The 15,094-nt window shown below is 42.4% G+C and overlaps 1 protein-coding gene across 5 annotated transcripts in view; it reads right to left on the reverse strand.

The window, feature by feature from the left end:
* LOC125449800 (ankyrin repeat and death domain-containing protein 1A-like) overlaps nucleotides 1–15,094 on the reverse strand; it is a 46,003-nt gene that overhangs the window by 8,481 nt on the left and 22,428 nt on the right. For 4 of the 5 annotated variants that reach the window (XM_059642962.1, XM_059642961.1, XM_048525707.2 and 1 more), the window contains 2 exons: nucleotides 12,310–12,408; nucleotides 3,795–3,890 (listed from right to left, as the gene is read on the reverse strand). In XM_059642962.1, coding sequence (XP_059498945.1) covers nucleotides 3,795–3,890; nucleotides 12,310–12,408 — 195 coding nt within the window. The remainder of the gene's footprint in view (nucleotides 1–3,794; nucleotides 3,891–12,309; nucleotides 12,409–15,094) is intronic. The other variant, XM_059642960.1, reaches the window with a different exon arrangement.

The raw sequence follows: 15,094 nt of genomic DNA on the forward strand, positions 1-15,094 counted from the left end.
TGAAAACAAAGTGTTATCACTTGCCCAGTTGAAAATGTGGGTTTTGAGCAGTTCAGCAGAATAGTGATAGATAAAGGAGAGGTGCTAAAAAGGCTGGCAGCACTCCAGGCTGGGGTGCATCCTAGATTTCGGAGAGGGGTAAGACAGCAAGTTGTGCAGCTGTTGACAGAAATTCTCCAGGCTTTCCTGAACACAGGATTAGTCCCAGCAACTGGAGCATTGCAAATGTGACACCATTATTTAAGAAGCGTACAAAGGATAACCCGGGGAAGTTTAGCCTAACATCAAAAGGGGGAAAACTGATAGAGGACATAATATGGGATAAGACAAATATCCTCTTAGAGGAAATTAATACTAGACAGTCAAATTAGCTTTGCCAAGGGCGGGTCACGTCTGACAAATTTGATTGAGTTCTTTAAAGAGGTAACACAGGCAGTGAATGAGAGTACTACAGTGGAAATTATATATTTGGGCTTTCAGAAAGTTTTTGATAGGGTGTCACATGGCAAGTTGGTTAGCAAGTTAGACATGTTTAGGATTATTGGGTCCTTGGCAGAATGGACTCAAAGTTGGCTAAAAGGTAGGAAACAGAGAGTAGGTATAGATGGGCATTTCTCAGATTGGAGAGGAGTTTAAAGTGGTGTTCCTTAGGGATTGGAGTTGGGATCTTTTTACTGATTTAGAGGAATAATTTAGAGATGGGTGTTGAGGGAAAAATCTCTAAAATTTTTAAAAATTAATTCATGGGATGTGGGTGTCGCTGCCTAGACCAGCATTTATTGTCCACTCCTAATTGCCCAGAGAGCAGTTAAGGGTCAACCACATTGCTCTGGGTCTGGAGTCACATGTAGGCAAGACCAGGTAAGGATGGCAGTGTCCTTCCCTAAATTAGTGAATCAGATGGGTTTTCCTGACAATCAGCAATGACTTCATGATCATCAATAGACTCTTAATACCAGATTATTATCTGCCATGATGGGATTCGAACCAAGGTCCCCAGAACATTACCTGGGTCTCTGTATTTATAGTCTAGTGATAATACCACTAGGCCATCACCAACCCAAAAAAATGCAGATGATACTAAACTGGGGACGATTAAATGGCGGAGTGGACTCGATGGGCCGGATGCCTTACTTCCACTCCTGTGTCTTATGGACTTAATAGTAAATCGTAAGGATGATGCTGAGTGACTTCAGAGAGACTTTGATAAGTTGGACAAATGGGCAGACACCTGGCAGATGAATTTCATGCTGAGAAATGCAACGTATTGTATTTTGATAGATAAACATGGAGAGTTAATACTGGTTCAATGGTACAACTTTGAGGGCAGTACAGAAGCAGAAGGACCTCAGGGATCACATGCATGATTTTTTGAAGGTGGCCAGGCAAGTTGAAATAACTGTTAAGGAGGCTTATATGATGCTTGGATTTATAAATAGTAGCATAGAGTCTAAAAGCCAGGAAGTGATGCTACACCTCTACAAATCATTGGTCAGACCACATTTGGAGAATTGTGTTCAGTTCTGGCCACCTCATTTAGGGAAGGATGTTAAAGCCCGGGAGAGAGTTCAAAGGTGACTTACTAGAATGATACCAGGAATAAGGGATTTTAGATACAACAAAAGATTAGAGACATTGGGCTTATTCTCCTTGGAGCAGAGGAGATTAAGAAGTGACTTTATTGAGAGATTCAAGATTACGAACAATTTTAACAGGGTGAAGAAGAATATTCTGTTTTCACTAATTGGTATGTCAGTATTTACGGATCACAATTTCAAGATCGTCAGCAAGGCTGCTAGAAGTGAGACGAGGAGAAACTTCTTTACTCAAAGTTGTTAGGATTTGGAATGCGCTACCTGGGACAGTGGTAGAGGCAGATTCCGCAGGAGGTTTCAAAACAGAGCTGGAAATATGTTTGAAAGGGATGAATTTAGAGGGCTACAGAGATAGGCTGGAGAGTGGGATCAGCTGGATAACTCGTTGGGAGCCACTACAAACACAATGGGTCAAATTGCTTTCTTCTTACTGTAAAATTCTAACGATTCTTTCAATCTAGTAAACAAGCAAGCAATAAATGCTGATCCAGTCATTCAGCCAACGTCCTATGAATGGATTAAAAAAAAATTTCTCTGAACATTCGCCAATGCATTTACATCCTTCTCTAAATAAGGAGACCAAAAACTGCATTCAAGATGTGGTCTCACAAATACCGCACATAACTTAAGCATAACCTCTACTTTTATGTTCAATTCCTCCCATAATAAAGAAGTGCATTCCATTAGGCTTCTTAACTGCTTACTGCACCTGAATACTAAATTTTTGCCACTTGTATGCCAGAACACTTGGGTCTCTCTGCACCTCACAATTCTGCAGTTGTTCCCCATTTAAATAACATTCTGCTTTTTTAAATGTTCCTGCCAAAGTGAACAACTTCACATTTTCCCACATTATACTCCTCTGCCAGATTTTTGCCCCTTCCCTTTACTTATGTTGGTCTACATCCTTAGACACCCTGGGTTATGGAATAATACACAAAAAGAAGTCTGTTGACCCCACACCTCAGGAAGGACATACCAGTCCTGGAGCGTGTCCAGCGGAGATTCACACGGATGATCCCTGGAATGGTAGGTTTAACCTATGATGAATGGCTAAGGATCCTGGGATTGTACTCATTAGAGTTTACAAGGTTGAGGGGGGACCTAATAGAAACTTACAAGATAATGTATGGCTTAGAAGGGGTGGACGCTGGGAAGTTGTTTCATTAGGTGGAGAAACTAGGACCCGTGGGCACAGCCTTAAATTAGAGGGGGTAAATTTAAAACGGAAATGAGACGACATTTCTTCAGCCAGAGAGTGGTGGGCTTGTGGAATTCATTGCCACGGAGTGCAGTGGAGGCCGGGACGTTAGACGCCTTCAAGGCAGAGATCGACAAATTCTTGATCTCACAAGGAATCAAGGGCTACGGGGAGAGTGCAGGGAAGTGGAGCTGAAATGCCCAACAGCCATGATTTAAATGACGGAGTGGACTTGATGGGCCGAATGGCCTTACTTCCACTCCTATGTCTTATGGTCTTATGACATTACCTTCACAACAAACTTTCCTACCTGTCTTTGTGTCATCTGAAAATTTAGCTACAATACCTTTGATCCCCTCATGGAGGTCATTGACACAAATTGTAAAAAGTTGAGTGCCCATCATAGATCCCTGCAGGACTCACTGACTGCTATAATCCAGTGCAGAACCATGCCTCTCTGATTTTTGATTTCCTTCTCCACCCATGACACTTTTGTCTCTTTGAGAGTGTGTTTATGTGAGAATTTGAAAAGAGAGAGTTATGAAGTTACAAATTAGCAATTCAAGTTTTTTCTTTGCATTGGTTGAAAACAGTTTAATTATGACAAACAGATATTTTCTTGCTAATGAAAAAAAATCACTGGTGTTATTTTCTTTTAATCTGCATTAGACTGTCAGGTAGAATTGGGCAATTTGGTGATTTAACCCAGTTTTCACATTTGACATGACTCTGGAAATTGACTTCCAGTACACTACCCCAGTGAATCCTGAATCCTGACACGAGATACTGCTATATTAACATTTATTTTAGTGTCTAGGGATCATAAGTTATATAATGTAAGTCCTTTCACTTCCTTTCTAAATAATAGCCCAGATCAACACTAACTTCTTTTTGTGTATTATTCCATAACCCAGAGTGTCTGATCCACACCCTTCCTCTCCTCAGCTGGTGTGTCACAGTACAAAGGTCACAGTACACTGCACCTCAGATCACCTTACCAGATTCCTTGCATTGAACCTCTCCATTTTTATAATCATGTCGATCAGCACAGCATGTTGGCTGCGCACAGCAAGATCCAGCGCTGTTTTCCCCTGCTATGGATGAATTCAGAAGTAATTTCATGTCACTGTAGCATTTGGTTCTTCATTTTTCGTCAGCTCAGTGTTTAAATGGGTTTATAATGAATAGCAGGTCACAAGTTCCACCCACCCACCTCATCTGTGCTGAGTTAAATGATTGTAGTTGGAAAGTTACAGATGGCAATATCTACAGAAGTGACAAAAAAATGACAACAAACATAAAAGAGCAATGTTCCTGAAACAGCAAGAAACGTGAAAGAATAGGACCCTAAGCCACTAATTGAATAGTTCCAATGGTAGGGAGCCTGTAAGGAGTAAACGGCAGGTACTCATGACTAACCTTGGCTAGCAGCTTGGATTTTTATAGCAATTCCCATTAAATTTATCAATATTGTATTGAATTTCATTTTATGATTGACCTCACACGTATTCATTTGTCTGAGAACGGCAAGCTCATTTTGCACAATTTATCACTGTTCTGTTGCCTGTAGTTAAGGTCATTCAGGCATCAGTCCCAGGCAACCAGTGAGGAACACCACTAGAATTATATCAGGGGTCATTGAGACACCCCCTGGAACAGAGAAAATAAGTAAATGCGCTGTAGGTTCTTTACAATGAGGAAATAAGATGTGAAATAATGTTGCATGTCACCAAGGCTGATTACTGGGACCACTAGCAAATAAAGTCAAGGTGCAGATTTACAGATCATTGTGTGGGAACTCATTCACTATGGATAATCGTTTTTAAACAAAGTTCAAACCCACATTTTTAATGAGGGCTTAATTTCACTTCAGCGCACACATTTTCGAGGTATGTTCAGTGTTGAACAGTACAGCACAGTACAGGCCCTTTGACCTATGATGTTGTGCCAATCTATTATCCTACTAAGATCAATCTACCCTGCATACCCTACATTTTACTATCCTCCTTGTGGCTATCCAAGAGTTGTTTAAAAGTCTCTAAAGTATCTGATTCCAGTACCTCTGCCAGCAGCGCATTCCACACGCCGACCGCTCTCTGTATGAAGAACCTACCCCTGACATCTCCCCATACCTTCCTCCAATCACCTTAAAATTATGCCCCCTCATAATAGTCATTTTCTCCCTGGGAAGAAGTCTCTGGGTATCCACTCTATCCTTGCCTCTTATCATCTTGTACACATCTATCAAGTCACCTGTCATCCTTCTTCGCTCCAATGAAGAAAGCCCTAGCTCCCTCAACCTTTCTTCATAAGACCTGCCCTCCAGTCTAGGCAGCATCCTAGTAAATTTCCTCTGCACCTTCTCTAAAGCTTCCACATCTTTCCTGTAATGAGGTGACCGGAACTGAACACAATATTCCGAGGGTGGTCTAACCAGAGTTTTATAGAGATGCAGCATTACCTCACGGCTCTTAAACTCAATTCCCCTGCCAATGAAAGCCAACATACCATACGCCTTCTTTACACCCTATCAGCTTGGGTTGCAACTTTGAGGGATCTATGGACATGGACCCCAAGATCCCTCTGTTCCTCCACACTGCTAAGAGTCCTGCCATTAACCCTGTATTCTGCATTCAAATTTGACCTTCCAAAATGAATCACTTCACACTTTTCTGGGTTGAATTCCATCTGCCACTTCTTTGCCCAGCTCTGCGTCCTGTCACTGTCCCGCTGCAACTTACAGTAGCCCTCCACGCTGTCCACAACTCCACCAGCCTTTGTGTCATTGGTAAACTTGCTAACCCACCCTTTCACTTCCTCATCCAAGTCATTTATAAAGATCACAAAGAGCAGAGGTCCCAGAACAGATCCCTGCAGCACACCACTGGTCACCAAGCTCCAGGCTGAATACTTCCAATCTACTACCACCCTCTATCTTCTATTGGACGGCCAGTTTTGTATCCAGACAGCCAAATTTCCCTGGTTCCCATGCCTCCTTACTTTCTGAATGAGCCTACCATATGGAACCTTATCGAATGCCTTACTAAAATCAATATACACCGCATCCGCTGTTCTACCTTCATTGACATGTTTTGTTGTAGCTGATTTCCTCAAATTCTAGGCACATTAATTACTGTTTTTTAAGTTGTTACATTGTTTTGGAACTTTTGGGACAATAAAGATTAAAACAACGGCATTTTAAAAAAGGAGGATCACAGACAAAGGCAGAGACATGCAAAGTGGTTCAAATGGAGAAAGAAACCTACACTGCTGTCTGACCCAGCAATAACCTGCACAATTGCTGCCTTTGCTGTTTGGCTTCAAGTATCTCTGGATATTGGGCTTTGTTCTAAGGAAAATAAACAAACAGCAAAATTCACAGCTGATCTTGGAGAAATCTGTGTGGGGAAGCTCACAGCAGAGGAGCAACTAAGTGGCTAGTTTTAAAGAGTAACCTTACAGTTTTTGTAAATCTACAATAGTGAAGAGAGTGGGTTATTTTCTTTAATTATATGTTTTTATTGAGATCTGTCTCTTGATTAAACTTTAAAAACATAGGTACTAAACTAGCCCTAAGTAGTGTTTTTAGAGCAGTAAGATTGCACTATTTTCTGGGTCTGTAGATTGTTAAGGTATAAAGAGCGATGTGCTCTTCCTGTTGGATGTGGGAAATTAGGGAGAGTTTCCATGTTACTGATGAATTATCATAGATCATCATAGAATCCCTACAGTGTGGAAACAGGCTCTTAGGCCCAACAAGTCCACACCGAACCTCAAAGCATCCCACCCAGACCCATCTCCCAATGATCCCTGAACACTAAGGGCAATTTCACATGGCTAATCCACCTAGCCTGCACATCTTTGGACTGTGGGAGGAAACCTGAGCACCTGGAGGAAACCCACACAGACATGGGGAAAATGTGCAAATTCCACACCACCAAGGGTGAAATCAAACCCGGGTCCCTGGTGCTGTGAGGCAGCAGTACTAACCACTGAGCTACTGTGCTGCATGTCTGCAGGGAGTGTGTTTGGTTGTGAATCCCATCATGGATCAGTTGGAGCAACAGTTAGAGGCAATGAGGAGTTTACAGGAGCAAAGGGTTTGATGGATGGCAGTTGCAGTGAGGGAGATAAACTGAAGATACAGTTAGGTAGATGGGTGACGTCCAGGAAGGGTCAGAGAGGGAGGTAAGTAGTGCAGCAATCTTCTGTGGCTATCCCCATCTCAAACAAGCATGTTGTTTTGGAAAATGTAGGGGGTGATGGACTCTCAGGGGAATGTACCATCAACAGCTCATGTTTCTGGTACCGGCACTGGCTCTAATGTAACGAGGGGTACGTCAGGTTCCAAGCGATCAATTGTGAAAGAGGACTGTCTAGTCAGAGGTACAGACAAACATTTCTGTGGCTGACAGCAAGACATGAGAATGGCGTGTTGTCTCCCTGCTGCCTGGATCAAGATTGTCTTGGAAACTGTGCAGAATATTCTCAAAGACGAGAGGGACCAGCAGGAGACCTTTATATGCATTGGAACAAACAACACAGGAAGAGAAAGGGATGAGATTCTGAGGAGAGAATTTGGGAAGTGAAGCAGGCATTTAAAAGGTAGATCCTCGAGGGTTGTAATATCCGGATTACTCCCAGTGCCAGGAGCTAGTGAGGTCAGGAATAGGAGGACAGAGCAGACTAATGTGTGGCTGAGGAGCTGGTGCAGAGAAGGATTCACATTTTTGGATCATTTGAACTTCTTCTGAGTTAGAAGTGACCTGTATAAGAAGGACGGATTGCACCTGAATTGGAAGGAGACTAATATGCTGGTGGAGAGATTTGCTAGAGCTGCTCAGGAGGATTTAAACTAGTAAGGGGGGGGGGGATACCTGGGAGATTGTGAGGAAAGATCAGTCTGAGACTGGTGCAGTTGGGGAAAGGACTAAGTCAAACAGTCAAGGGAGGTCATAGGTGCTGCAGGAAGGATAGAAAGATGGGGGCAACAGAGGAGGGAGGGTGGCATTTTTGATTAGGGATAACATTATGTCTGCACATAGGGGGGATATTCCTGGAGATACGTCCAGGGAAGTTATTTGGATGGAATTGACAAATAAGAAAGGGGATAGTCAGAGTAGAAGTGACAGGATATATCGGATGAATACGTGGCTGAAAAGGGAAGGGTTTCAGATTCCTGGGGTATTGGGACCAGTTCTAGGGGAGGTGGGACCTGGGCAGGGGTTACACCTGGGCAGGACTGAGACTGATGTCCTAAGGGGAGTATTTGCTGAGCAGCTGGGAGGGTTTAAACTCATATGTCAGGGGCGTGGGAACCTATGTAAGGTGTGGTACAGGTGGGAAAAGGAGTAAGTCAAACTGACAGGGCAGGCAGGAACAAAGCAGAGAACGAGGTAGGACTGACTGATAAATTAAACTGCATTTATTTCAATGCAAGAGGCCTAACAGGTAAGGCAGATGAACTCAGGGCATGGTTGGGAACATGGGACTGGGATATCATAGCAATAACAGAGATGTGGCTTAGGGATGGACAGGACTGGCAGCTTAATGTTCCAAGGTATAGTTGCTATAGGAAGGATGGAAAGGGGGCAAGAGAGGAGGGAAAGTAGCATTTTTCATTCGGGATAATATTACAGTCATACATATGGAAGATATTCCTGGGAATACAACAACTAGGGATAAATCCCTAGGGCCTGATAATCTACATTCCCAGAGTACTTAAGTAAGTGGCTCTAGAAATTGTAGATACATTGGTGGTCATCTTCCTGGATTCCATCCACTCTGAAACAGTCCCTGCAGATTGGACCGTGGCTATGTCATTCCAATATTCAAAAAGAGAGGTAGAAAGAAAACAGGGAAATGTAGACTAGTAAGCCTAATATCGATAATGGGGAAAATTTTTGAATCCATTATCAAGGAGCATTTAGAAAGCAGTGGCAGGATCAGACAGTCAGTATGAATTTATGAAGGGGAAAATCATGCTTGACAAGTCTGTTGGAGTTATATGAAGATGTAACTAGTAGAGTTGAAAAGGGGGAACCAGTTGATGTGGTATAGTTGAACTTTCAGAAAGCGTTTGACAAAATCCCACATAGGAGATTATTGTGCAAGATTAAAATGCACGGGATTGGGGGAAGTCTATTGAGACGGACAGAAAACTGGTTGGCAGAGAGGAAACAAAGAATAGGAATTAATGGGTCCTTTTCAAATTGGCAGGCAATAACTAGTGGGTGCCACAGAGATCAGTGCTGGGACTCCAGCTATTCACAATATATATTTATGATTTGGATGAGGGAACAAAATGTAATATCTCCAGGTTTGCAGATGATACCAAGTTGAGTGGGAGGGTGAACTGTGATGAGGATACAGAGATCTTTCAGCATGATCTAGACAGGTTGAGTGAGTGGACAAGTCAATGGCAGATCCAGTATAATTTGAATCATTGTGAGATTCCTCACTCTGCCAAGTAGGGTTAAGGAGAATCCAGAGGGATTCTACAAATAAATCAAGGACAAAAAGGTAACTAGGAAGAGAATTGGGCCCCTTAAAGATCAGCAAGGCCACCTTTGCGTGGAAGCACAGCAGTGGGGTGAAATACTAAATGAGTAGTTTCCAGTGTTTACCATGGAGAAGGATATGGAAGATACAGAACATGGGGAAATAAATGGCAACATCTTGGAAAATGTCTACGGGGAGAGTGCAGGGAAGTGGAGTTGAAATGCCCATCAGCCATGATTTAAATGGCGGAGTGGACTTGATGGGCAGAATGGCCTTACTTCCACTCCTATGTCTTATGGTCCATATTACAGAGGAGGTGCTAGACGTTATAAAATGTGTAAAGGTGGATAAATCCCCGGGACCTGATCAGGTATACCCTAGAACTCTGTGGGAAGCTAGGGAAGTGATTGCTGGGCCCCCTGCTGAGATATTTGTATCATCAATAGCCACTGGTGAGGTGCCAGAAGAGTGAAGGTTGGTTAATATGGTGCCACTATTTAAGAAAGGTGGTAGGAAAAGCTAGTGAGCCTGACATCGGTGGTGAGCAAGTTCTTGGAAGGAATCCTGAGGACGGGATTTATATGTATTTGAAAAGGCAATGACTGGTTAGGGATAGTCAACATGGCTTTGTGCATGGGCAATCATGTCTCACTAACTTAAGTGAGCTTTTTGAAGAAGTAGCAAAGAGGATTGATGAGGGCAGAGCAGTGGCCATGATAATTCTGGACTTCAGTAAGGCACTTGACAAGATTCTTCATGGCAGACTAGATAGCAATGTTAGATCACATGGAATATAGGGAGAATTAGCTACTTGGATACAGAACTGGCTCGAAGGTAGAAAACAGAGGGTGGTGGTGGAGGGCTGCTTTTCAGACTGCACGCCTGTGACCAGCAGTATGCCACAAGGATCAGTGCTGGGTCCACTGATTTTTGTCATTTATATAAACAATTTAAATGTAAACATAAGAGGTATGGCTAGTAAGTTTGCAGATGGCACCAAAATTGGACGTGTCGTGGACAGGGAAGGTTACCTCAGAGTAAAATGGGACCTTGATCAGAAGGGTCAATGGGCTGAGGAGTGGCAGATGGAGTTTAATTTAAATAAATGTGAGGTGCTGCATTTCGGAAAGGCAAATCAGGGCATGACTTATACACTTAATGATAAGGAGTATTAATTAACAAAGAGACCTTGGAGTACAGGTTCATAGTTCCTTGAAAATGGCATCGCAGGTCGATAGGATAGTGAAGAAGGCATTTGGTACGCTTGCCTTTATTGGTCAGTGCATTGAGTATAGGAGTTGGGAGGTCATGTTGCAGCTAAACGGGACATTAGTTAGGCCATTTTTGGAATACTGCCGTCAGTTCTGGTCTCCCTGTTATAGAAAAGATGTTTTGAAGTTTGAAAGGGTACACGATAGATTTACAAGCATGCTACCAGAGTTGGAGGGTGGGAGTTAGGCGAAGCTGAATAGGCTGGGCTGTTTTTCCTAGAGAATCGGAGGCTGAGAGCTGACCTTATAGGAGTTTATAAAATCATGAGGGGCATGGATAGGGTAAACCGACGTCTTTTCCTGGGGTAGGGGAGTCCACAACTAGAGTGCAAAGGTTTAAGGTGAGAGGGGAATAATTTAAAAAAGGACTCAGGGGCATTTTTTCACAGAGAGGGTGGTGTATGTATGGAATAAGTGCCTGAGAAAGTGGTGGAGATTGGTACAATTACAACATTTAAATGGCATCAGGTTGAGTATATGAATAGGAAGGGTTTAGAGAGATATGGGCCAAAGGCTGGCAAATGAGACAAGATTAATTTAGGATATCTGGTCAGCATGGACGAGTTGGACCAAAGGCTCTGTTTCTGTCCTGTGTCTCTCAATGACTGTATGTCTCTATGGATGTATTTAGAGTCACAGAGATGTCCAGCATGGAAACCCTTCGGTCCAACTCGACCATGCTGACCAGAGAGCCTCGATAAATCTAGTCCCATTTGCCAGCATTTGGCCCATATCCTCATAGGAGAGACTAGGATTTAAGGGCACAGCCTCAGAGTGAGGAAACGACCTTTTAGAACTGAGGAGGAATATTTTTCAGCCGGGGTGGTTAATCTGTGAAACTCAATGCTGCAGAGTGCTATGGACGCCAAGTGATTGAGTGTATTTAAGACAGAGATAGAGAGGTTTTTGATGAGCAAGTGGATCAAGGGTTACGGCAGATTGGGGTGGGTGGTGGCAGAGGAATAGGGTTGAGAAATATATCACCCATGATCAAATGGTCAAGGAGACTTGATGGGCTGAATGACTTAATTCTGCTCCTCTATCTTATGGAGGGTCAGTTTGCATGTCCAAAGATCCTTGAAGGCAGTAGGTGGTTCAGAAAGATACAAGATACTTGCTCTTATTAGTCAAGATACTGGTGACAAGAGCAAGGACGTGTACAAAGGTATGAGGGACATAGATCAAATGGATAGGGAGAAACCCTTTCCCTTACTAGAGGGGTCAAAAATCAAGGGGCACATTTCTGTCTTTGTAAGTATTAAGAGTCATACTAGGCTTGAGTTGTTAACTCATTTTCTCACAGATGCTACCAGACCTGCTGAAGTGCTCCAGCATTCCCTATGTTTGAGACAGTTTTAATAGAAGGTATCGGAGATTTAGAGGGGATTGGGGGAAAGAGGTCAGATACCAGACGGTGGTGGGAATCTGGAATTTACTGCCTATAAAGGGTGGTAGAGGCAGGAACCCTCAAGACATTTAAGTAGTATTCAGATGTGTTTGATCCAACACAGCATACAAGTTTATCAGCCAAGTGCAGCAAAATGGGTTGACAATAGATTCATGATTGATGACCTGTGTGGGCACGATAGGCTGACGTGCCTCTTTCAATGCTGTAAAAACTCTAAAGCTTATCCTCGTGTTTGCAGCACTCACACATCATACAATCACACAAAATGTTAAATGTTGGCAAGTGTATTGTGCCAATCACTGTTAAATTTTGGAGTGTATTGCTCCTTCTCACCTTATCCTGAAGCTGTAAATTGATGTTAGCTTTGAGAAGCATCTCCACAATTGCGAACTGTCCCCTCTCCACTGCCAGATGTAAAGCACTCTGCTGCTTCTGCAGATGGAGAAAAAACAGCATCTGTGACATAGACAATATCCAAAGCAATGGCTCCCCTAAGCTACATGCAATGCTCAGCAACAGTACATCCACCAGGTACCATGTAGGCCCACTGCCAAGTTACCCTGTTTAAGGTACTGCACAGGCAGACTGTGCAAAGTGTTAAATATGCTGGTCATCGAATCAATAGGCTGTATACACAAAAGAAATCCTTATGTTACATTGGTTAACAAGGTTAGATCACAAAGAATACAGGAAGAATTAGCTATTATGGGCTTCAGATCGGTATGACAGGTCAGCACAACATCGAGGGCTGAAGGGCCTGTACTGTGCTGTAATGTTCTATGTTCTACAGTTACAGCATTGGCTCAAAGGTAGAAGGCAGAGGATGGTGGTTAAGAGTTGCTTTTCAGACTGAAGACCCGTTACCGGTGGTGTGCCATGAGGATCAGTGCTGAGTCCACATGCTGATTTGGACATGAACAGTGGAGGTATGATTATTAAGTTAATTGGAGGTGTAGTGGACAGCAAAGAATTACAAGAGAGTACAATGGGATCTGGATCAGTGTGGGACATCGGGCCAGGGAATGCAGATGCAGTTTAATTTAGATAAATGTGAGGTGCTGCATTTGGAAAGGCAAATCAGGGCAGGACTTACACACTAATGGTAAGATCTTGGGGAGAGACCTTGGAGTACAGGTTCATGATTCCTTGAAAATGCAGTCGCAGGTAGACAGGATAGTGAAGAAGGTATTTGGTATGCTTGCCTTTATTGGTCAATGCTTTGAGTATACGAGTTGGGTAGTCATGTTGTGGCTGTACAGGTTAGGCCACTTTTGGAATACTACATGCAATTCCTGATACAGGAACGATGCTGTGAAACTTGAGAGAGTTCAGAAAAGATTTACAAGGACGTTGCCAGAGTTGCAGAGTTTGAGCTATAGGGAGAGGCTGATTAGGCTGGGGATATTTTTCCTGGAGCAGAAGCTGAGGGGTGACCTTATAGGGGTTTATAAAATCATGACGAGCATAGATAGGGTGAATAGTCAAGGTCTTTTCCCCAGTATGGGGGAGTCTAAAACTAGAGGGCATAGGTCTCAGGTGAGAGGAGAAAGGTTTAAATGGAACCTAAGGACAACTTTTTCACACAAGAGGGTGGTGTATGTATGGATCAAGCTGTCAGAGGAAGTGGGGATGATGGCACAATAACATTTAAAAGGCATCTGGATGGATATATGAATTGTAAGGATTTAAAGGGATATGAGCCAGATGCTGGCAAATGGGACTAGATTATTTTTGGATATCTGATTGGCTTGGATGAGTTGGATTATAGACAATAGGTGCTGGAGTAGGCCATTCGGCCCTTCGAGCCAGCACCACCATTCATTATGATCATGGCTGATCATCCACAATCAGTATCCTGTTCCTGCCTTATCCCCATAATCATTGATTCCACTATCTTTAAGAAGATTGAAAAGTCTGTTTCCTTGCTGTACAACTCTATGACTCTATGAATAGAGGGAAAATTAGTCCCAATATCCCTCAAAGGGGAAAGCTGGGGAGTAAAGGAAGAGGACTGAAGCGCATTTGTTATCGGTACATACATTGCAGGAATGTCCATTGTAGGCACTCACACATATTCAAAACAAGGATTACGATGACATTCATTAGAGGGACACTAATTACAAACATGTATAATATGGTTTTATGCATAATAAATGTGCATTGCAAACATTTCCTTATTACAGACAATGACATAAACACACAATACAATGGACTTTCCTATCTGAACTCTGAATTCAAACACTGTCAATCAATCTTTTTATGACATAGTAGTTTCTTTGCCAGCATCATACCGTACACTTTTTACAGACAGCATTGAAAACTTTTTGAATAATCATTACAGTTTTGAAACTACTTGAGCATTAATATTGAACTGTTCTAGGTTGATGAATTAATAAATGTCAGATTAATAAAAGTCAGTTCTTTCACCATTTCTTCTGAATTCTCCTTGTAATACTTCCACTCTTCTCATGAACAATGAACTGCAAGATGTATGGATACAGAATAGTGATAATGCCACCGGAATAGGCTAATGATCTGCAGTTCGAATGGCAGATGATCAAAGTTGAATTCAATAAAAATCTGGTATAAAAAAAACTAGCCCAATGGCAAACATGTAACCACATTTCACTAACATCCTTCAGAGAATGTCTGATCTACATGACAACAGACCACAGAAATACAGCTCATTCTTAACTGCCTGCTGGGCAATAAGTGCTGGCCCGGACATCCTACAAACAAGTAAAACAAGAATGATGTAGTATGCCAAGTGTAACACAGAACATGCACAGCACATTATGTACATGACAACGTCATGAATTTTCAGCATCAATTTAACAAAGAACCATGATGAGTTCTGAGTTAGGTACTGATTGTTCTATTAGATTCTTTCAGTGATGAATTAACAAGAAATAGCCTTCATTTGATACAGCACTGATACACATTTCATATCGCCATTTGATATTCTCCCTGTTGTTAAGTCCTCATGAAGGAAATAAAAACTTCAATGCAACAATACAAATCTACCCCAACATTTCCTTCAAATAAAATAATCAATGTCTGTCCTGGAACTTAAGAACCAACTAGATTTGAAGTACTGCTGCAGCACAGAGGATAAGTC

The sequence above is a fragment of the Stegostoma tigrinum genome, chromosome 47 (genome assembly GCF_030684315.1).
Source record: "Stegostoma tigrinum isolate sSteTig4 chromosome 47, sSteTig4.hap1, whole genome shotgun sequence".
Classification (NCBI taxonomy): domain Eukaryota; kingdom Metazoa; phylum Chordata; class Chondrichthyes; order Orectolobiformes; family Stegostomatidae; genus Stegostoma; species Stegostoma tigrinum.